Source organism: Corvus brachyrhynchos, unplaced genomic scaffold, assembly GCF_000691975.1.
Source record: "Corvus brachyrhynchos isolate BGI_N302 unplaced genomic scaffold, ASM69197v1 scaffold31, whole genome shotgun sequence".
NCBI lineage: Eukaryota > Metazoa > Chordata > Aves > Passeriformes > Corvidae > Corvus > Corvus brachyrhynchos.
The window spans coordinates 1,241,588-1,266,089 of NW_008236196.1; the positions used below are offsets into that span (position 1 = coordinate 1,241,588).

Below are 24,502 nucleotides of genomic sequence, written 5' to 3' on the forward strand. Positions count from 1 at the left end.
CACAACTGAGAGGATAAAGTTGATCTCTGCCACGTTACCACTTTTGATACTCACTTTTCCTTCTGATTATCTGCTCAAGAGCTTGAATGGATTATTTAATGAAACAATGCAAGGAATTGCTTGGAAAGTAGTGAAAGGGTGGAGGAGGTGGAAATGAATTAAGTCAACATCCACAGGACCAGTAGTTGGCACAAATGACCCAGAAATAATAGTCTGCAAGTGTCTCATCACAACAGACGAGTGCACTGAGGTGAAGCTTCTACTGGTAATGTTAAATTGGCCTTGCAAAACTGCCACGAAAATTTAACAGGCCAGCAGAAAAATCAACACTTATGTTTCCTTGTTGTGACAAGGAAGGGGGATTATGTAGGAGCACTTTAATTTGACTTATTTATTTGGAAGGGTGGAGATGAAATGATATCCTTTAGAAAAGTAGATTATTTTAAGCTTCTGCTTACAGCATTGCTTTCATAAAAGAGGATCAATAGCTCCTCCCACACCACCCACACAGCAGACTGGCTGCTGCCTAGAATGCTTATTCCCAAATGGCTTGGACTGCACAAGGTGGCAATGTCACCCAGAGATGGCAGGGCATTCCTACCAGTCTGCCCGCAGATTAGATGTGGTGGGCTGTTCTGCAAGTTGTCATTCCAACCTGAGGCACTTCATTGTTGCTGTTGGCTCTTGGTCATTTCTGAATGACTGTGTCACAAACTCAGGTCTTCTCCAAGCTTAAAACCAGAGGGCTATCCTTGACAGGATTATGTGGAAATGTGTTTCAGTAATTACAGTTACATAAAAGGCTTTGTGGAGGAAAGTCTTGCTACAATGAGGCTCATTTACTTTCCCTGTCAGCCTACATGGCTACATTTCAGAATTTATTTTAAATGTATAAAGAACTAATTTGACACAGCACAGGTTTCTCTATTCTGAACATCCTCTTTTGCTTAAAAAGCAAGTGCTTTTGATTTTGCAATAAAATCAGTGTGGCTAGTGTTACTCCCCTACCCCAACAAAAGCCACAAACTGTACTTTGAAAAATGGCTCCTTTACATGACATGTAACTCATACCTAGAATAGAATCATAGACTATGCTGAGTTGGAAGGGACCCACAAGGATCATTGAAGTCCAGCTCAGCCCTGCACAGGACAGCCCAAGAGTCACACCATGTGCCCAAGTGCATTGTCCAAGTGCTTCTTGAGCTCTGTCAGGCTGGTGCTGTGACCACTTCCCTGGGGAGCCTGTTCCAGTGCCCAGCCACCCTCTGGGTGAAGAACCTTTTCCTGATATCCAACCTAAACTTCTCCTGATTCAGCTCCATGCCATGACTATACTTCATCTTCCATACTTCATCTGCCTTTGAATTTCACGAGTTATGCAGTTAAGGTTTTTTGTCTTTGTCTGCAATATACAAAGTGATTATATTAGATCCACCTTCCACTAATTAAACATCCAAGGAGAAGGACTTAGCTGCCATACAAGACAAAGTTTTACATGCCAGTCTTCAGGAGGCAGGAGGAATTAAAAAAGGCAGAATATATTATTTAAATAAGTTAACGAGGGAACTGTGGTTAATACAGTTGACCACAAGTCAAGCAGAGGGTTGAGTTGAACCACTGAAAAATACAGGCTTGCACCAGACTGCTCTGCAAATGGCTCTTACATGAAAGAGGACCCTATTGAAACATCAGATATTTTTTTAATTCTAAGATGGATAATTAACAAAAGATGGTCTTAGAGCATCTATGTAACTGAGCTTACTCAGTCAGCTCTGCTGGCCTTCACAAAATCTTTTGACTGGAGCCTTTATAATCACTGTACAGGAACTGAAAGTGGCATGCAGATGTGTGGTGGCATTTTCAAACAGGCAAAAAAGAAAGCAGCAATGACTGTTGGTTAATTGAAACTCTGTTAAATAAAGTTTTTCTCTTTTCCCCACCATTAGCCAAAAGCAAATCTGCTTCAATGAAAGCTTTTACACTTTTCAGATAAATTTTAATAACAAGGTTGCAAAATCAGAAAAAATAAACTTAAACTCAAATTACCTGTCTCTTCTATGTTTAAAACAGCATTTGCTAATAAAATATCAAAAAGCTTCTTACACTGTGCTTATTTTCAACAAATATTATGTGTGTGTATATATATATATATAAACATACTGGACAAAACTATGTAAATAAAGCCTTGTACTTCAAGTTCTTAGAGAAAACAGATTGAACTTGACAATTAGAATTAATTGTCCCATAGAGACATAAATAACAACCCCAAGATGAAGGCACTACAAACTGGGAACTAGGAAGAAGAGCTCATTATATGAAGTGTTTTGGTCTGAATGCAGAGAACCACTCAAGAAGTTTCCTTTGTGTATTCTTCTGTGGGCTGTATTCCTTATTCAGTTACTTGGCAAAGAACTATAATTTTATTACAAGCAATACCAGATTTTTTAAAGCAGTAATCCACAAAATGACAAAACACAAGACTGCCCTGTGTTGCAATAAAAGCAGCAGACAAATCCCTTTGCTAATAAAATACATTAGATATGTGAGTAATTTGAGTTTGAAAAGGAGCTAGCTTAGCAGATTCAGTATTCATACCACAGCTACAGACAGTAACTATTTTTCCTAATGCTGATAACACTTGCCATGCAAGTACCTGAGCTCCTTGATACAGCAACAAATCCCCCAGATACGGTGTAAGCACTTCACATGGAAGCACAGTTCTTGCAAACTCAAAGCTACAGGACCCAAGCCAGACAAGAGAACAGGGGATCCAAAACATTGGCTCCAAACCTAGTACAGATAGGTGGAGACTTCATTTCATGGTATACAAATGCCATCCAAAAACTTTGTTTTGGTAGACAGTCTCACTATCTTTGCTTTCTAAAAAGAATTTTCCAATTACAATTTTCTAATAAGGAAGAACTTTAAGATTTTACTCACTTCCCTGGCACTCACATAAAAAGTTTATGCTATAACCTTTTATTTTATATGGCAAAATAGAACTTTACTGAGGTTAAAATTTGTTTTGCCAGTGGTGTGTCATTTCATTCTCATAGAAATGATAGCAAAGATATTTAAGAAGAGCTATATACTTCTGATATCTGTTGCTGCCAACTGCTGACTGTGCTTCAAAGCTCTTCGTTAGCTGTATGAATCTTGTTTCTATAAAATGACTGTGGTTTTCCATCATTTGCATGATGTTGTACGTGGTTTGTAGTAGTGAAGAAATACTCAGTATAAGGGCCTGTACAATATGAAAACTACTATTTCAGTTTTGCAATTATTTAAATCCACAGTCAGAATCTGGTGAATTTTCACTCCTGTAATTAGTTATTGTAAATTATAAACTAAAAGAAAGTGACAAAGTATCTAAATTAGAAAACTACATGAGATGATTCTTAGATCTCAATATGGAGCCAAGCAAAACTTCCTAACTGTAAATACATACACAGGTATCCACTCTTCCCCATTTTCAATAAATTATTATTACATGCCAATTGAAGAGCGTTAATGAAATTTTGTCTTACCATATGGGTTTTGTCCCCAGGTTATTTCAAAATTATCTTTACTTCCACCTTCCGTTCTAATTTGTTTGTGGCAGTTTTGTAAATACTCACTCCATGACAGGTTTTATCGCAGTCAAATTGATTATTCTTTTCTTTTTTACTGCCATGTTGGTACATTTCATGTGATTAATTTCATTTCAGTCATGTGGTTACCAATGTATTTTCTAGATAACTCATTAACAACCACTGTATGAGAACACTGTTATCTTCTTAGGTTGCCATAGCCTGAACAATGCAATTTCAAAGCCTTCAAGAGGACAAGAAAGGAAGAAGTGCTACAGCTGGGTGCAAAGATTGGCCTTCTTGTCAAAACTTCAGTGCAATCTTATTTTAGCACTAAAACAGAACAAGAACAATGCTGCTTTCTCAGGGGTGCCAAACTCTTTCAAATACGTCTTCCAAGAAAGCTGTAGGTGTTCACCCCTTCTGAAAACCAACCCCTAGGCTACTGATGGGTGGTAAGATTAACTGGAAAAACATAATATAAGTATATAGTGAAACATTATAAGCTGGTGTGCTTAACTCACCCTGCTGCACCTAGAAATTTCATGTATTGCGAAACAACCCCAGATGCTGCATATTACAAATTTTAATTGGTACTGACGTTAATCCTTCTTCTCTTCTCTCATTTAAGCCCCTTGACTCACACAAAACTCAGGCCTCTTGCTAAGAATGATTTAAGTGGCCTCTCACCAACGCAGCCAACATTATGCCTTATATGGCCAGAAAAAGTTCTACGGAAAAATTCAAGGTACTTTTTCCTCTGCAGAGACTCAACTCTGCCATCAGAGTACTGGCAGTCCCAGCATCAGGAGAGCAAACCAGAGTTGAAATTAGATGCCCTGTAAAGCATCATCATCAGTCACAGGGACAATCAATACAAGCATAATTTTTCTAACAGTATCAATATGCTGCTTCCTATCCCATCCTCTGAAACACAAATGACATAAACACAGCTTTTTAAAAAGAGACGCTATTGGATTAATTTAGGCTTTATCTATGTGAAACAGAACAGTACTCCTCTGCTAAAATGCTGAACTTTCAGTGGGCTCAAAATAAATTTAATACTGAGGGATGATACTTAAATTTCTCTTCTGTTATATGTGTATACAGGCTTAGCACAGACTGTCAGCAAAACACTCTTTTTCAAAACCACCCTCTAAGTGAACAGAAGCCAACGGATTTAGCTGAAAATTTGGGATACATGTATTAACATGTATGTGCACTTCCACATCTGCTTGTGTACAGCTTTGTGCACATGGCTGTCAGTCCTGGTATGTGGCATGCTTCCTGAGAGCCCACAAAAAGACAAGAAGAATGATCTTGGAAAGGACGTAAGAAACTGTTTAGGTGGGGAGAAAACCCAAAACGCTCTATTTTCAGCTCTGGAGACTTTACCAAACATGTAATAACATCAGCATCGATCTGCAATATTTAGTTCCCTGCTTGGCCACTGTACCTGAGCAATTGTGGGGGTTCTTGGTCTCTGTGCATTAGCTTGATCTATAGAGAAGTACTGTAACTTTATTGCCAAGGGATAGTCTATTGTTAAATACCTTAAAACTGGAGAAGAACTAAGAAGATATCTTTATACAAGTCTTCCCCCTTCAGCATCTGAAATAACATCATTTCACAATAAACTCATTTTTTCATTAAAAAAAAAAAAGCTCTTAAGGTCCCATGGATGCAAATGCAGCAAAACCAGAAGACAAATAAAGCAAAGATGTCATCATTACACTCTCCAAAGAAGTCCCAAAGCAATAAATCTTCTCTATTTTCAGAAGAGCAATTTAGTTTATGAAGCACTCACCCTCGTTACAGGCCTATCAGCAGTGCTTAACAAAGGTGGGTTCAGGGTTAGAAGCTCTTTAGCTTGGGTTGAACAACAGATCTGCTTAAACTTGACAAAATTAGAAGCCCATTCATTCATAATCAGAATTTATACATATGTAGTTCTCACTTATATGGAATAGGCACAAAAAAGCAAACTTTGTTCTATGCATAGAAATGAACGATGGTGCATCATAGGCATTATGTAGATCTCTGACACAAAATTTGATTTATAGGAATTGTGAGAACATCTCTTAACAGCCTCTGTCAGAATAAAAAAAAATTAAACTCCCCAGGTATCACACTTATATATAAGATCAATCTAATTTTTAGAAACACAGTGCACTGCTAGTCAAGAAGGAGAAAGAGGCAAAATGAAATTTTTTTATGAGTAACTCAGAACAACTAAATAAGTATAGATTTCAATTTGAAAAAGTGATACATAAAGGAATATTTAACACATTTTGAAGTTGTCAATATCTAAAATATTTTAACTGAGATAAACATGGAAGATTTTATAGGATTCACAACATTTACCTCAGTAATCTCTATCCTTCTTGTAAGTTCATCAAGAGAAGAAAAGCTGTCATCTAGTGATAAAGCTTCCAGGGAGTTGTAAGACGCTCGTTCAGGTGAAATATCTGGAACAGTGTCAAAGTCCTCTTGGTTTGCTAAGTTTGCAGATTCTTCAGTGTCTATTATGTTACCATTCAGAAATCTGAGAAATAAATCTTCTTGTTCTTCATTACTGACCCTCTCCTCCTGTCCTGCTGCTCTCTGTATTTCCTCACACACACGTGAATGGGCAGTATTCTCATGCTCAGACACTTTATTACACCCAGAGCATTCATCTGATGCAGTTCTGTGCCATGAAGACTTTTCATCATCGTCATCAGGCTCTATCTGCTGCTGCTTTACATCACTGTTTCCAAGCTGGTCACTAGCAATTTCTGAAGACCCAGCAGCATGTTTTGATCTGAGCAGACTTCTATCAGCTGGCACATCTTTATCAGAAGGAACCAAATTAGTAGGTATATAATCAGCATCTGTTAAATCCAAAGCATCTACCATTGGCTCAAGAGGGAGTTTCACTCCAGGCTCCCCAGCCCCTTCTGTTTTCACTGCATCCTTGGAGAGCTGTGTTTCCCTCAGCTGCAGACTGTTCTCTTTACCGGCATCCCCAGATGATAAACAGCCTGAAGAAGGCCTGCCCACTGTCCCTGTGGACTGGGTGTGTGGCTTCAATGTTGATTCAGCACTGCAGTGCTGCTCCTCCATGTGGTCCTTTCCTGTAGCTACCCGAAGACTCGCTGCCTCTGTCTGTCCCTCAGTTTTGTTTTCACCTGGGCAAACAGTGCTCAGCTGTTTATCTTCTTTCTTTGGTCCAGCGCCAGGATAAGTTTCAGTACCTAAGTGCAATAGGAAAAGCAGTTCCAGAGTTTTTAAATGATTCAAAGCATCAGCCCAGGGGGGAAAGAGTATACTGTGATTTGATAACATTGTAACCTAATGCTTCAAAATGCACTCCCATAAAGGGCAGGTATTTTATGCTCCAGTGAGGATAACTTTTGTTAGTAGTCTCTGACTCCTGATTCAGGAAAAAAAAAAAAAGTATTTGCACACATTTTTGCAGGCAAAGCATATGATTTAGTGTCCTTCTGAAAAAAGTTGCTCCCAATATGTGAGTATTTTTCTGAACAGTCACTTTTCTTCTAATGGATATTTTACGTGAGTCATATCATAGAGGCCTGGAGTTCAGGCAAATGCATTTAATTACAGAAAGCTGTATCTTGATGCCAGTGTATCTATCACATAGGGAGATATTTGCATTTCCTTTAAAGAAGCTGAAATCATACTAATTTAATAAATTTTAAATTCACAGATCACTAGCTCCTTTGGTTAACACTAAATTAAATAGAAATTACATTTCCCATAAATGGACAGCATAAAAAGATGTTGCTTTTTGGATCAGTATGTTAGTTTACATATTAAAAATGCAATTTGATGCAACTTATTTCTGTATTCATATTTACAATATACATGAAAATTATATTTTCTTATCTGAAATTTCAGAGATGCACAAGGAGTTCTACATAGGCTGTGAATTCACCTACTATTGGCATGATCTGCTGATGAAGGAGTAGATGGTTAGCTCAAGTTGTCTATAAAATTATTAGATATTAACCATTACAAAAAACTCAAAGTCAAGACTCTTGTTTTTAGGCTTATGAAGAAATAAAGGGGCTGTTAATTTAAATATCAAAGTAAGCTAGCAATGACAGAAACTGCCTTTTATTCCATACTTAAATAAAAACTAAGTTAAGACTATGTTATAATAGGACTACTGTTGCAGTAATAGTAATAACCTCAAACAACAAATTAATAACTTTAAACACTAATGTGCATTTTTTGGTCATAGTGAAGAGCAGAAAGGTCTTATGAATAGATTAATGAAGATATCAAACAATGCCCTTTTTAACTGAGCTCTCACAAGAATGACTGAAGATGTCTATGCCAATTTCATCCTTCCTCACCTGTTAAAACCCCACTTAATATGTGAGCAATTTCCCAAACTTGTTACATGAAATAGTAACATTTCTTAAAATAAACGTTTGCATTAATTCACTGTACTGGACAATTTTATTAAATTCCAAACTACCTCCCTTTTAATGGATAATGAAATTCAAGGTAGCACGGAAAAGACAGACTTGAAAATTGAAAAAAAATATTCAAGCAAATCAAAATATGGAAAAAGTATCAGAAAGACATTAACAGAAGGCAAGAGTACAAGGAACCTAACTTCCGTAAAACACTGAAAGAAGAAATAGGTGTGAGACAGGGACTTTTTAAAAATTAGACACAGATGAGTAGATAGCTCAAGGAATTTGTAACAAGATACTGAGCCCTTCCCATACAGGTCATGAGTTCAAACACAGCCTGGATTATTGGTACAAGATTTTGTTACCATCTGTCAATTTTTCCTAGTGGATACATCCACATGACAACAGGCATCTTTGTTGGCGGCCCCAACTGCAACAAAGATTAAATGGAATTGGAAATTAAATCAGATCTTTACGGTGAAAGGTGTCCCCTGAGTTCAGGACATTGTTGCTCAGAAAGTAATAAATGATCCTAGCACTGTTATCTAACCACAGATGTACAAGAACTGGGATGCAGTGATCATACACATCAAGTTTTCAGCAGTGTTCAATATTTACAACTACTTCAGACAACCCATGCCCACTAAAGACTGAAGGCAAGTTAAGACAAATACTTGAAGACTTAATTAGAAAAGATGCCTTTGCCTATACTAAGTTAACTGAAGACACACCCACCAGGGGAAGCAATTTTTACGTGACTGACAGGTACAACAAAGTGTCTACTGAAAATTTTTTAGCAGCAAAAGCATTTATGGTCATTTAAAAAAATGATTCTTTTTTTTTCCCCCCCCCAACAGAGTTGCGTTAGAATCAACACGTGCTTTGTTCATCACAGAAACCTGTAGGCACCACTTGGTCCTGTTAATCCAAGACAGCCTAACAGACAGAGTGCTGATCTACAGTAATCTACTAATGGAGAATTCACACTTCCCCATCTTTTTCCTTTTTCCCAATTAAAAACAAATCCCATAGGACCTAAAACAAAACAGGGCATAAAGAATTCTTCCCCACCTTGGAAACAGGTCTGTATGTACACACTGCAAATTTATGCTAAGGGTTTTGTTAAATTCAGTATTTCACTAGAAAAGTCTTCATGAAATACATTAATTTATCTTTAGTTAATGCTAAGGCTATTAAGGCTTTCAGTCAGAAACTGAAGAAATTCATGGGTAAAGGATGTAACAAATCTCATGTTTTAATATACACACACACACATAGCTTTAAGGGCCAAATTCTCTGTTGGTAGATTCAGAGTGAAAATCTGCCAGAAAGTAAAATGCAATAGAACAGACCATTCACAACGCTTGCTCAGAAGGGCAGAAAACTAATTTAGGTACTGTCCCAGGAATCCTGACTGGATGACTTCTTATGAAGCTGTTTCTTGGTTGCTGTATCCCCAGGAGAGAGGAATTGTGAATTCTTAGGATCAATTGCCTAAAGAGGCTCAAACAATGTTCCCATATACCTTCAGCAGATCAATGGAGTAATTTTTGCTTTAGGTTAGCAGGGAAGTTTGATTTCACTTCAAAGATGCTACTATAGTGCAGTGCAACAACCTCTACAATATAATATAGATATTGCTACAATTCATTTTATATATTCTTACTGATAATTGCTACATACATTCTTATTTAATATGAATCCATATGAAGGCCAGTTCTCAAAACTCTTGAGAGTTTCCTTTTCCTGTCTTACTGTAAGTCAGACTTCTACTACTAGCAGCTAAATGAGTTAAGTTGCTCTTCCTGTGGTTTGGCAGATACGTATATAAGAAAAGTAATAGTTTACACATTTACTTCTCATTTTTAATTTCATTTTTCTTTTTTTTTTTTGTAGACAAAAAACCCACCCAAAAAGCAGAAGTCAAGCATTCTAAGTTTTCAGTGAGAAGGCCCATGCATTTAGGCTACTGTTGAAAAGGTTAAATATTAGGAACTGTAAGTTTATTATAATATAGGATTCTGCTTGGGTTGAGGCAAAATCAAGAGGCAGCCCCAAATGGTCATATTGCTTCTAATCCTGAGCTGGATCACTAGGGCACAGCTTGTTACCTGAATGTTATTTCAGATTATGAATCACCTTTGTCAAATTTCTGTACTGGTTGATACTGAGGCCTTCCCTACCCAAATCCTTCTAACTGCAACAAAACCCATTCATCCCCACGCTACTGATGCATTGACACTGAGGGGCAGCAGTAGCTAATGACCACATGCTGCCTGAACAGCTGCTCATGCTTGTCAGGGAGAGAATTCATTGCTTCCTCAACAATGCACTAATCTTGTGAAAAGCATCTTTTGCAAATCTCAACCATTTAAACTTGGGTTAGGGTGGAAATATTCCTATCTTTGTATTGAAAGTACTTAGCACTACTGAAAAATTCTCAGCAGAACTGCTTTTTATTGGATGACATAGCTTTATTAATTTACCAACATTTCACAGGAACCCAAAGGTTTTGACGAAACTTTGACAAGATTTACATTAAGAGAAAGGCATGAAAAAATCCATTTACACCATTAATTCCTTCCACATTAAGTCAAGATGTTGTACTAAAGTATTTCGACATTGAAACAGAATGCTCCTGAATTTAGAACATTCAAATGTTCAGAAATTCTGCTCCAGAAAGCTTTTGTTCCCACTTGGAATAAAATCAGAGGAAAAATTGTAATAATCTAATTTTTCCCATGGGAAATTCCAACCATCCAAAAATAAAAAGCACTGTGTTCTTTTGATCTGCTTTCTGAGCTGTAGAACATGTTTGTTTCATGTTTCTAATGTTTTATATTTAGTTAGGTTACAAGAATAAAGGTGGACAAAAAGCAGTATAGGGGTCATGGCAAAAGAGGATGGATATAAGGAGGATCCACACATGTAGAGAACTGTGACTCTGTGTCTTCATTAATTTCTGATTCTCCTGAACATCCTGGCTGATACACACTTGTAGGATAGTTTAGGTTGAAAGGGACCTCCTAGGATCACTTAGGCCAGTTCTCATCTTATGAGGAATTTAGCTGTTTTTGAGGAAAGGTACTCAGGCCAATTTTGGCAACTGGAATATGGCAAAAAACCTGAAACTTTTTGCTCAGAGAGAGGAAAGATAAAGCACAGCCTGGTTGTCTACCAATATTCTTTCCCACTCTGTCTCCATTTTAACAATTCATTAATTTTTAAATGTTTCATAAGAACCCAAAGATTCTAACAAATTACTCTAACGAAACGGCCACTGCCCCAAGGCAGAAAAAGGAAAATGAGGCTGACATAAAAGGATGCACTGAAAACAATTAACTGAATGATTTTCTCTTCAAGACCCCTCAAAGGCTTCATAGCTTACTGTGTTGTTTCAGAAAAATGCATCTCAAAATCAGCACACTGCATGTAACTTAAAATTGTTACTAATGCTCAATTGCCACACCTCAGAACGTTTGTCATCAGGCTGATTACCTCGTATGTATTTGTATATATACAAATTATGCATCTTATCTCTAGTTTTACACAATTTTGTAGCTTATGTAAGCTGCTATAAATGCATGCACATTTAAGACTTTTTTTGATGGAGGCTAAAATTACTTCACAATTCTGAATATCAATGACTAATTAAAACTGCATTATTTACCCATTGTGCTGAGAAAAAAAAATTTCATCCATTTGTGCATCTGCAGAAATCCAACAAATGCTGTAGCTTCAAATGGAATAGCTTCATTGTATATATAGGAATATGTCATTACAGTGTAATATTTAAAACAAATTATGCACATATACATACATACACAAATACCTGATTTAAAAGCAGTAGCTTCTCTTTCCTTTAAGTTTCTGGATTCCATTAACTGAGACAAACAACTGCTTTCCCATGTATTTTCTGCGGCTACTAGCTGTAAAATACGATAGTATTGCCTGTAATTTTTGGAATTAAACAGGAATGCTGTGACTTTTTGAGACATTCAAACTTCAAAAAGCTTCTAAACTTGAAAAATTTTATCTAATATTTAAAATATATTTATTGCCAAATTTTGACAAAGCAGAATTCAATTAAACGGCTGCTTACCTTACGTTTGGATGCCTGTGGCCTGCAGCAATAAAGGAAAAAAGAATAAATTAAACAACCTAGTGGCAACATTCTTCATAATAAATGTAATTGAAATCTTAGAAACCTTTGCTCTGCTCTAAAATTAGCATAGAACTTTTCTTCCATTGAAAGTGTCAGCCTGCTAGCATACTTTCAAGCACAAATCTGTACTTGCATGAATATCATCAGAAGACCAATTAGCCCTAGCATTGTTCCACCTAATTGGGAAAGCAGTTGGAAGAAAATTTACTGCAACATATCAAGCAATGTAAATTCCTGTAAAAGGTTATGCTCAGAAGAAACTATCAACTTTAAAAGTCATGTAAGGACTTGATACTCCTGTAAAAGGTTATGCTCAGAAGAAACTCTATCAACTTTAAAAGTCATGTAAGGACTTGATATCTACTACTATTTAAAATACTGATCACTATAAGAGAGATTGAGGAATGACACACCCCCCACAAAAATCTATTTCACTCTCCACAGACTGGGACATTTTCTGGGTTCTGTAAGGTACAGCAGCTCTCACCGACTCCATTCAGATTCACAGGTGAATCAACACTGCTCACAGTCAGTGTAGACTTTGCCAGCTGGATAGAGATTCATGCACAATGTGATTTATCACACACAATCTGTCTTGCAGTTTTTCATACAGCAATGAAGGTAATATGTGGAGCATTTTATTTAAAGCTACTGAAAAAAAACTGGAGAGACAAGGGAAAGGTACTGATGTCCATATTCTCTAACAAAAACTTCAAAAAGTTACATTGACTTTTAAATTTTACCATTTAAACTTCAAATAAAGGACACTCAAAACTATCTTTAAAGAGCAAACATGCCCAATATGTTGCTGTAAACCTTGAGTATAAGAAAACATTACATTACTTTCAATTACAAAAGCAAGATGCTCACATTTTCCAAGACCTGCATGTGATTCGTTAAAAAATAAAATGTAATTTTAATTTAAAAGTAAATTGAGTTTAAAGCTTAGGGAAAAAACCCTATATGAAACAATAAACGCAAATAGGCTTTTGCCCAGGGAGTTCGAAAGAGTAATAATATTAAATACAGAGCACTAATCATGGCAAATAAACACAAGCCTCAATTTTTATCAAATTGCAGGGTTTCTCAGAACAGGGAATGGTATTTTGTAACTGAAATGAAGGAGTAAGCAGAGTTACTCTCAACAAGGTGACAATCCAGGTGACAACAGGGAGGCGCTGCTCGTTGCAGCATACAAATCACAACAGACTTGAGTGTCAGTCTTTCTGTGAGCTGGCAAGGTCATGTGCAGGCAAATGTAGGCTGAGGCAGCCCTCAGGCACTCAGTGCAATCTCGAGCAGCAGCACACTGCAGGTGCAAACCTGCAGCCACGGTGCTGGACCTGCCCCCTCTTCCTGTGGGAATGCTGGAATACCTTTCCAGGGGCTCCCTCCCAAAGGCATTCAGAATACAAATAAACAATTCCCACCTGGATTGTGGCAGTCAGCAGGGGTGTTTTCAAACTTTGGTACTATCACTCAGAAGAAAAAAATCTGATAGCCACATCATACTCATTATGAACAACAGGAGCATTTTGGCTTTTGTGACATGCAGGTTGACTAAGCCAATGCAAATGTACTACAAAAAGTTCTCTCTCCCCATCTCATTGAGAGCATCTCTCCTGTCACAGTCAGGCCTTTTTTCAGCCTTTCAACGTGGTTAGTTTCCTTATAGCTGTTGGCTGATCATTTTTCAGTGGCAGCTCGTATAATTTTTTCCATCTGTCCCTTAAAATCAATGTCTGGACAGTAGGACATTCACCCATGAAAGAACAGATCTTCTCCTCCTCCTTCCTGATGGCTACAATCCTATATGTGTTACTACCCAGAAAAGCACCCTAGGCACTGCCCACAAGTTTGCTATACTGTGATATACTGATTCAGGAGGCTGATGGATCAGGCAAAGCAGCTATGAACTGAGATTTCATTGTTCAGAATACTGTCCTGCCAGGGAAGTACAGAATCACTGCTTCATGTTAATGCAACCCATAAGAAATTAATAGATATAAAGCATTAAGGAATTGTCCTAAAATGTGGAAGTTTGGGAATAAAATCCTATGGGGTAGGTATGGGTGCTGAAGTCTGAGATGCTGGGCACTTGCATTTCAAAACAATGATTAAACCAGTAGGTATTAGACATGAACACCATCATAAGTTCTACAGTCTCTCTTGTCCTAAATTAACACTATTCAGTTTTCCCTTGGTTGAAATAACAAAACTCAAAACTCCAGTTCTGGAAAACTGATGATTTGCTAAAAACAGTTCAGATCTACTCTTCATACATTCCTCAAACAATATTAAAACAATGTGAAAACTGATGGCAACGAAAATATTTTAGTTACATGTGAGAAAGAACCACCACTTTATAACCAAATTCAAGTCAGCGGGATGCAACTTTTATTTTGACAGTGACTATTTTAAAACACCCATACTGGCAAGGAGACAACAGCTGCAGTAACATATTAGTTTGAAAAGTAATAATACTTTCTTATACTCACTGTTGATGTGAAGAGCAAACTCTAGTAAGCTTTTCCAGTTCTTGGCCACTCAGTTCTTTATCTGAATTCCTCAGTGTTCTCACTGGACTGGGAACTGCTGTTTTCCATTTTCTTTCTAAATTAAATCAAAATAATTTTTACTCAAGATATCATAAAAGTAGCATTTGCTTCATATAAAAAAAACTAGGTGAAACTAATTAATGGAGAAATATTGACAACTTTTCTGTGTATGTTCTACAGTCTTGTTTCAGACTATGCAGAACAGCATCCTATTCTTTTGGAACATACTTTATTTTCATCACATCAGACTCACCAATCCTAACCCAAAAATAAGCTCAAAACAACTGTGGATCAAAGTCTTGATTAGCAGAATAAAGAATTACAAACAATTTGCACCTTTACAATTAAAAGTGTGCAAACAAATCCAAAGCAGGAATATTCTTCTTGTAACAAGCTCAGAGAAATTCTGATATAAATGCTGCTTTTGCTATGTAAATTTTTTAGCCTGGCAATATGCATAACTATTATTTAGAAATGCAAACTAAAGTAAGTTTTTCTCCTACCATATTAGTTTAGCTGGTACTCACCCCACTGTTCCTGTATGGAAGAAAGATTTGCAAGCAGCTGCTCATGATACAGTCGTTCAAGCTGAATGAACTTCATCGCCTTCTCATCTGAATGGAAGGTTAAAGGCAAATGCACACACACGTGGACATGGTATGACATTTATAATTGGCACCATGTTTGAAAGGGAAGTAATTATACACTTGAAATTTGAAATAAGTGAATCAAAACGAATAATGGCTAGCATCCAGATTTCTGTGCAAGAAAGAAAAAAAACCAGCAGACATGAAAATGGTAGGCAAGAAGTCAAGTAAGTTGAGAAACATTAAAAAAATGAAAATCCTAGTCTTTTCAGCAGCTACCTCTTCCCACATGCCTTGAGCACAACAAAAGATTTTTCTAGAAAAGAAATGACTGCAATATTATTATTGATAACTTTACCAAAAAAATGAAATCTCTGGGAAATGAAAAGCAAAACAATGACACAAATACCAGCAGTATCTCTCAAGAAATACAAATATGTGCCAATAACCACGACTAACTGAAAATATGGCTCCTTTCTACTGACTGGCTGGAGACAGTATTAAAACAAGTTCTCCAACTTAAACTTTTGAAAAATACCTGCCCCCCTTTCGACCATTGTATACAACACTGTTGGAATGCTGAGTTTACCTTTTGTCTTCCTGAAGATTCTGCTCACTTTTCTTCTACATGAAGAACTCTTTCTCCTTGCTTAGGGTTATCAGTATATGTACAAATATACAAATATACAAACAAATATGTGACTGATAGTCACATATTTTATATCAGTCAGGATAATTCTAGTTCCACCAAGCCTGAGTTGTTAGTTGTGCTGTTTAAAGCTGTTTTACCAGCTATTTGACATGTAATTCTACAATACAATGAGGATAAAAGTACAGTGAATGAGGTTCTTAGTAAAACAGAAAAAACACTTTCCATTATTCATACTAATTAAAACACTGGAGTAATTATTACAAAAACACAACAAGTACTTGTTATTCTTGTTAGCCTCATGCAACAGCATGGCTTATGAATAACAATATTAATGGAAAGAGTATTCCCTGTCTTCAGGAAATCTGTTATTAGAAACAGAATTACAGATCACAGAGAGAGCCTTAGAGGATCACAGCAACAAACCCCGAATTATTGTTAATATGAGGTTCCCCACTGGATGAATTAAAATGTCTGTCATGGATAATTAATACAGTGCAACATGATCAAGTAAGTTCTTTATTAACCTCAGGAAACTGATGGCTGGAGGTACAGTGGAGATATCCTTCATAAATATGTATTATATAGTGGTGTTGAATTCCACACATCAGGTATACATTGCATTAAAAAAATATTTCCTTTGATCACCTTTAAATACAGTGCCTTTCAATTAAAGCAACTTCAATGAAAGAGGAACTGTTTCTACCATGCTGCTTAGATTTTAAATTTACTGTATTTCCCCCTGCACCATAATTCACTACAGAATTTTTCCATGCCTTTAATTTGCGCTGTGCATTTTGGATTTTCTGATGGACACTTCTGAATTAGGATGACCAAAGCAAAATGAAGTATTCTAAGATAGTGATGGATATTTTATTTTATAGATTGCTTTTATAATGTTGAAACAGTTAGTTCTCTGGTTTTATCTACAGGCTAATACAATTTTTCTATGTTTCTTATGCCTTGTTATTTAGCCTACTAAACAATAACAATTCCCTATTTGCTATGTTTTGTTTGTAACGAATCACATAATAAAGACATAATCTGTATGCACAAATTCTGTAATACATGGTGCATCTTAGTGAATCACATATACCTTAAGGGCTTACCACTGGCCTCTTCTTTTATTAATCTGATCATTTTCCCTTTAAAGCAAAGAGGAAATCCCAGTCCACCTTTTCTAAAATTATAACTTAACTTTAAGGTTTAATATTATTATTCTCTCACACAATTACTGAAATATATCAGAGTAATTATCAGCACTTCAACTATTACAAGTTTTTGACCAAACTTACTTGCATTATCTAGGAACAAATCAAAATAAACTGAACTATTAAACTGTTCCCAGAAGCAATTACCCATATTTTCCTAAAACAATTTCTCAGATTACCTTGATATGATTTTGACTAATTAGCATTCATCAAATACCCTTTTGCTATTGTTTGCAGGTTGCTGATCTCAGCTCTGTGTGTTTGGTATTTTTATTCCAATCTAGACATTTGTAGTATATACTCTAATCAACTGTTGTGACAATTCCATCATTACTAGTACCCTTTTTGATATAATACATGTCCTAATCTCTAAATTGGACATATTCCCAGTTACTAATACTTAGAATAGAAGTTATCCTATAAAAACAAAAGGTTCTTTGAAAATATTTTCTTCCTTGTTTATGCTCAGCTAGTAATGATTGCATCAGTACAGCTGTTGGAAATGAATTTATCACTTAATTCACATTCCAGTTGCTTGATTAAGGAGGATTTCCTAGCATATTGTGTACTCACTCATGGGTAAATAATGGTTGTTCACTTCTTTCTAACCCTGACCCACAACATGTTAACAGTAAAGCATTTGCCTTTCATATTTTATCACGCCACAATATTTTAATAATGTGCAACAATTTCTGCAAGTAAAAGGATACATTCCTCCTCTTGAAAATAGGTCTCAGCTATCTGCAAAAGTGAAAAAAAAAATTAAGAATCTATAATTTTAATGACATGTAGGATGTAATGTAAACTTTTCATCATAGCTTTAAACATCTGGTTTGCAGGTTCCTATTTAGTCTGGGTAAAATAGGTATGTCCAAACAAAATACATGTATTCCTATTCTAGGAAAAATATTTTAAAAGAGTATCAAACACCAAAGAAATATTAAGTCCTCTCACAAAAAATGGATTTACCCAAATCTTAGTTGGGTTTTATGTTGCTACGACAATAAAAATTATTTCAGAAACATTTTTAGTTATCCTAATAGAAAGCTTTAAAATGACCTAGAACAGAAGTACTGTTTTTACTGGTACAAGTTCAAGAGTTTGAATTCTGTGCCTGACCAATGTTTCCTTATGTTTGATCAAATTAAGATCATTGCTGTGCTCTCCTGAGTATTACATTGCAACGCGTTAAAACAGACATGGAGGTTTCCTGACTGATGAGAAAAGAACAGTCTTTTGTCTCCCTGTAGACAAAAAATATTTGAGAATTGCAACAATAACTTACTTGTGCTTGTTACAAAACTGTGCAGGCTTTCCTAGAAAGCTGAGGAAACTGACATCTTTGTTTGTAAATGCAATGAAATACAAAAAATATAAACCTCAGAATTATTCCACAGAGCTCTATACTATCATTGACCTTTACAAGCAGCAACTAATCAGTCCTCAGGGACAGCGAATTTTGGCAGCCTTCCTATTTGCCATGCATGGTGAGGCAAGGGCAGAGCTGCAAAATGTGTCCAGGAACTGCAGGTACCCTGATACCAGAACATTCAGGTTGAGGCACCTCATAGATGATACCCCAGTGACTTCTGCGGGAGCACACTAAAATTCAGTCTCAAAATCTTTGGGACATATCAATTTAAGTAGTCATAATATGGAGGGCTTAGATAAGCACTTCTGTAAAAGTCTAAAGATGATTGCTCAAAAAAGACAGCAGCTTGATAGAGGAGTCTAGATTACAAACTGTATTTCCTGGCTCTCAGCCTTACTACTAACCACTAGACCATTCTGAGCCCAGTACCTTCGAAAAACAATGAGTAAGTGACTTTTAAGGTTCTTTATCTGCCTATTTTGTCTGCTGTCCACAATAGCCTCCTAAGGATTTCCGGAGCTGTCAAAGCTCTACCTATGTTTTATATAAAAATACTTCTTAAATTCTGTAACAAGTCCTAAACAAATCAAATTAATCCCATTCAAGACAGGAAAAAAAATTACATCCTATTTTAATTAAAAGTCGACTCTTAGAACAGCCCCTATTATCCCACAGGCTCTATTATCAATACTGACTTCCCACAAACACCACGGATTGTTAGTACTCCAGAACATCTGACAGAGCTCTTGATTTTACGTTGAATTTTGTCATAGAGAATAGAAAGAGAATGTGATAGAAGACTTTTATTTACTAGACTTGGTTTAATGTTACTGTTAGGCTGTATTAGTGATCTGAAATAAAAAAGACTGAAGGTGACAGATTAATTCACTCGAAAGGGGAAAAAGTTCTTAATAGACTACAGGAATGCTAAACTTAAAATCTTTCCCTCTCCCATCACCAATTAAAAAAAAGGTTATGATCCTCATAAGTTCCATTAGCTTTCTTTCAAACACTCCATTCAAAATACTTGATAATTTTTAGGAAAAACGAGATAGTGTTTGAACATGTTTCATTCTGAATATGCAGATTCTGTTCTCAGTTCTGCCACAGTTCCTGTATGACTTTCAAAAGGTTCTTCCCCTTAGGGTTTGGCTTCCTCATCTGAAAAGCAATAGATTTCACCTCCATCATGTGCAATGGATCTCCCTGATGTTTGTAAAGCATTTTATGTTTTTGCCCTACCTTGTTTTCCAAAAATGACCTTTGTACTGGCTCATGAACAACCACTGAATTTGATGTGGCTAAAACAACAAATTGTTAACCCTAAAGCTAAGCTTCTCGTAAGTTAAGGAAAAGTATCAAAAAGTTCTTGTAAGTTAAGGAAAAGTATCTTCCCTTGAGCATAGATTAGAAAAAATAATTTAAAATTCTCTGTTAAATGTAGATTATCTATAATATGCAATCCTAAAGAGAAACATCTTTCTCCCATAAAACCACTTATTTGTGTCAAAGAGAAGAAGAATGCAGGACTGTCATTGCAGTTTAGAAGTTTAAAATATTAAAACCATCCAGTTTTCCAAAATAAAGACAATGCAGCTAAGTCAAATCAGACAGCTATAGTTTCTACATACGGCCCACATTAGGTATCACAGCCAAGCAAAAGGTCTTCTAGTCTGCTGTTAGTCTGATACAACTGAACTATAAATTACTACTATCAAGTTCTATCTACATATTTGTTCTGCATCATCACCTCCAGAAAAAAAATCAACATACTGGCCAGTTTGTAAGAAAGATTGCTTTTCAAACCACAGTTTTTCCTTTGGTCTTGCAGGTGTGGCAGCTGTGCTTATATAAAGGTATACACTAAGAAACCTTGAATGCTAACATTAATGCATAAAATTTATGCTAGAAAGAAGTCTGTAACAGTAAAAACAATTCCAGATTTAAAATGTTATTTAGGTATCTGTTGTCCTGTAAATATACCAGTGTCTTACAAACCTTATTCAAGGTATATTAAAGAGTGATTTTCCAAAATCTTCCTGCCAAACGAATTTCCCATTTGGGGAATTAGAAACCCATCCTTAAGAGTTTCCTTTAACTACAGAATGTACAAGGCAATTTATAATTTAACAAATATTAGAAGATCTTAGAGGAGATATTTGCCTTGACCATCTGTTGTGCATCAAAATATCCTGTCCAGATATGAGTATTGGCACAAACTGCATTTATGCATATTTTTCCTAATGAATAAAGGTCTCAAATAAAAATAAAATTGGGTGCAGCACCCCAAAATCACAGAAAGTACCTGATGGAGACACAGAGGCAGTATCTTTGAATCCATCTGCTCAACCTCTTCACGGAGCAAAGAGAAAAGAGACTGCAACGTTTGCTTTTGTTCTTTTGGATGAAAGTTTTCCTTTACTTCAACAGCACCTTCAGCCTGCACAAAATCTGCATCTGTAATAAAAGTATTTTCCTCCTGGATTGCTGTGGTTCCCACTGTAGAAACTCCTTTAAAAAGGACAAATACTAACGTTAGGATTAAAAAAAAATACATCAAGTTGCTTTTTTTAGGAAATTTCAATATGAACGTTATGAATAAAATCGTAGTATAATACTGGCCTTGTCAAAATTAGTTGTGACAGGTCTGTCTCACTGTCAGCTCACCTACCTGACAGAACACAGTAACATACATCAGATATATGTCTATACTTTTAACTGGGACCCTGTTTTTACTTACGGGGGAAAAAAAAATCAAAACACTTAGACTGAAAGCATTCCACAAAGTTACTAGTAAGAGACCAGGATGACCTAAAAGTTGTTGAGAATGCAGTTTTGCTCAAAAAGGGCAAATAGCAGGTAGGTGAGGACAGTGTGAATGAGATTCTCAGTTTGCCTCTTTGCTCCTGCCAAAGACCTCATATAAGAAGGTGTCCTGGGGGTGGAGAGACAAGGAAGGAAGGACAATTTGACCAGTTCTTGTTCTTCAGATGATAACACAGTGACTCCTCACAGTAACAACAGGATCTTAAAGGACAGAAAGAAGCAGATGATGACAGTGTGAGATTTGATTGTAGGAGAGAGATGTCTAAGGGGGCTGTCCTGCTGAGTGAAAAGGAAGACCCCTCTAGATAGCTGGATTGTTTGAGAGTCCAGGGAATGAGCCAGTAGTGCTGATCTATGTTGGTAACAATGACACAAGGATGTGTAAACTGAATTTTAGATTTCAGAACTTGCTAAACAGAAAACTAGGTTCTCAATTTTACAATCTCAATCTACATTTCCTGGCAGTTTCCTGTTGTCTCCAGTTTTATAGAAGTCAAAAAAAGTCAGGCATTCAAGAATAATGCAAAACATAACAGTGTAAGAACATTACATGAAAAAAACTTTCTGGGTGCAAATCCCACATCTTATTGTTAGAAATTCAAAACCTGCTGTGTATTTTGATCATGAATATGATAGTTATGAGAAAATGTTAAATGAGATTAAGGAAGAAGTGTAGAGTAGTAGTACTGACAGCAGTAGTGGGAGAAATCAACTACCCATATACTGACTGGATCGGTTTCTAACAAAGATCACAGAATAGAAGCAATAAATTACAGCTTCCTACAAAACACAGTCTTAGGAGCAACCAGAAAACTACAGCTGATTCCAACAGTTAATAAACTTCTTTTTTTTTCTCCATAAAACATTGAATTTGACACACTTGCATAAGACTGAACTTTAAAAAAATCCCATAATTATTTAAAACGATTTAGAGAATTAGGCCACAGAAATGTGCACAATAAACTCCAATAAACTCAAGTTATGATGAGTATTGTTCCCCAGCTACACCCATCTCCTGAAGACCATGTTATCATTTGAAAGACAGAAAGGTGAGGGCACTGTTTCAAGTACCTTTGTGTCCTCAGCTTGGGCACTCGGTTTCAGACCCCCCCACCGTGTTCATGGCCCCTGAAACTCAATAGTGATGATTCAGGTTTAGGATTTAGGGCCCAAGAAAGGTTTAAGATTTAGGGGCTAAGAAAATAGATTGTCCATGGAAGGCTCCACCATTTTACTATTGATTATTTTAAACTCTTTATTAAATAAACTATCCAGTTCAGGAGTAGTAAATCTCTGTGGGTGGCTATTTTCACAGGGCTTACTGCCAGAAAAAACATGGGTGTAACTTAACATTGCTTTTTCAATATTAATGCACATCTCTGATTTTCCGGTATTTATTTGGGCTTCCTGTGGGCCAAAAGCAACAGGAGACATAACTAGATGCAAGATACAAAGCAGGAAATACTTCTAGAGATGGAATTAAGGCTGTCTTTAAAAATACAGCTTCCTGTTTAGCACATTATCATGAAACCAGAAAAGAGGGTCCTCATGTTCTGGCAAACCTTTTCTCTCAGAAAAACAACCACAGAAACCAAATGTCACTTCAAACTGCACTTTATTAAGCAGTTAATAATCACCTGTCATATCAAAACATGAACATGGACTGCAACATGCTCAACAGCAACTATCATGAAAAACCTTAATTTTAATGTTATCATGATATTGTTGCTAACATGTCCTTTATAAATTGCATTCTTATTCCTACATATAGTTGAGCTGTCACTCAGAATCAAATTTTGCCCTGAAATTTCTTCTCTGATTCCAAAAGAAAGGCCTTATAGTTATTTGGGTTAATTCAACCTTGTTTGATTTTCAACACAAGATAATACTTGTATTTTAGTAGCACTACAACAAAGAGCTTTTATTGTAACACTTAGTAATGCTATTTCATCATAAAGATGTGATGGGCTAGGATCCCTATTTATTTTTTTCTCTCCATTCTTGAAAACAGCACACAATACTACTTTTTCCAGGAATCAATCTTACTGTCCAAAGCAGATAATTTTTTTTTCTAACTAGATACTGGTATCTTACATATATTTCTGGCTTTTTAATAAGGAAGGAGTAAGTTTTTTTACTTTATAAAGCAATGATACTTACTCCACCCTAGAATGGAACCAAAGCCTTTATGAAAATGTATGTGGAAAGACACAGAAGACATCAGTGGCCAGGGCACTCAGTAGGCCCATGGCAAAGAGCCGGATTCAAGTTTTTCTTCTGCCAGGCTCACAAATGTTTCAGCTGACACCTTCTATGCCCAGCTGGGTGTGCCAATGTTTCCCAAGACATGGAGAGAAGCAAACTTTCTCTCAATTTCCGAAACAGTTCACAGAAGCAGCCCCAAGTTTGCCTAAAACCTATCAAATTTTGACACACTTTGTGAATAAAACCCCACATTTTTCAGTGCGTCTCAGGTTTTTTTTCTTCTTTGTCTGTACTGCAAGTATATGAAATGAAGATGCTCTTGCTACCTGCCTGAGAATGAATCAGAGGTGCAAGTATGAGGGATTTGCTATCAAAATAAAATTATGGATGTTGCCCTCAGTTTTTTATGTGAATTTGAATTTTCATACTCAGTAGCACTAGCTTAAGACACCAGGAACAGAAGTTTCTAGTACAGAAAACATATGGCAATATCTTTTTTTAAACATCCTTTGGTACTCAATACCAAATGAAAGCTGTTTCAGACTGATTCATTCAGGAACTATTGAGGAAAAAAGAAAAAAGACCAGCAAGTATTTAAAACCCATTCATTTTTAAAAGAGCTCTTGAGACAAAAGTGTTGGTGGTAAAGATATAACTTTGTCATAGGTTAGCAAGCATAGTCCCGGAAGGGATGTCCTTGCTAAGGGGTGCTTACAGTTTCCTCTGGGAACTGATAGAACCTATCAGTGGCCAGTTTGAATATGGACAACTCTCTAAGCCACTTAAAGTTGTGACCACCTCTGTGATCCACATTTAAGAATAGGCAAACTCCCCCTCCAAGCTCTCTCTCGTTTCCGGCGCTGGCACAGGTGGCTGCGGGCCCCGAGTGGGGGCCAGCGGGCCCGGCCAGGCCCTGCTTGGGCCAGGCTGGGC

General features: G+C 36.5%; 1 protein-coding gene across 3 annotated transcripts in view; it reads right to left on the reverse strand.

Moving 5' to 3' along the window:
- CNST (consortin, connexin sorting protein) overlaps positions 1-24,502 on the reverse strand; it is a 53,645-nt gene that overhangs the window by 11,686 nt on the left and 17,457 nt on the right. For all 3 annotated transcript variants that reach the window (XM_017740163.1, XM_017740150.1, XM_008639896.2), the window contains 7 exons: positions 20,844-21,049; positions 17,877-17,907; positions 15,247-15,333; positions 14,660-14,774; positions 12,099-12,120; positions 11,829-11,925; positions 5,934-6,805 (listed from right to left, as the gene is read on the reverse strand). In XM_017740163.1, coding sequence (XP_017595652.1) covers positions 5,934-6,805; positions 11,829-11,925; positions 12,099-12,120; positions 14,660-14,774; positions 15,247-15,333; positions 17,877-17,907; positions 20,844-21,049 — 1,430 coding nt within the window. The remainder of the gene's footprint in view (positions 1-5,933; positions 6,806-11,828; positions 11,926-12,098; positions 12,121-14,659; positions 14,775-15,246; positions 15,334-17,876; positions 17,908-20,843; positions 21,050-24,502) is intronic.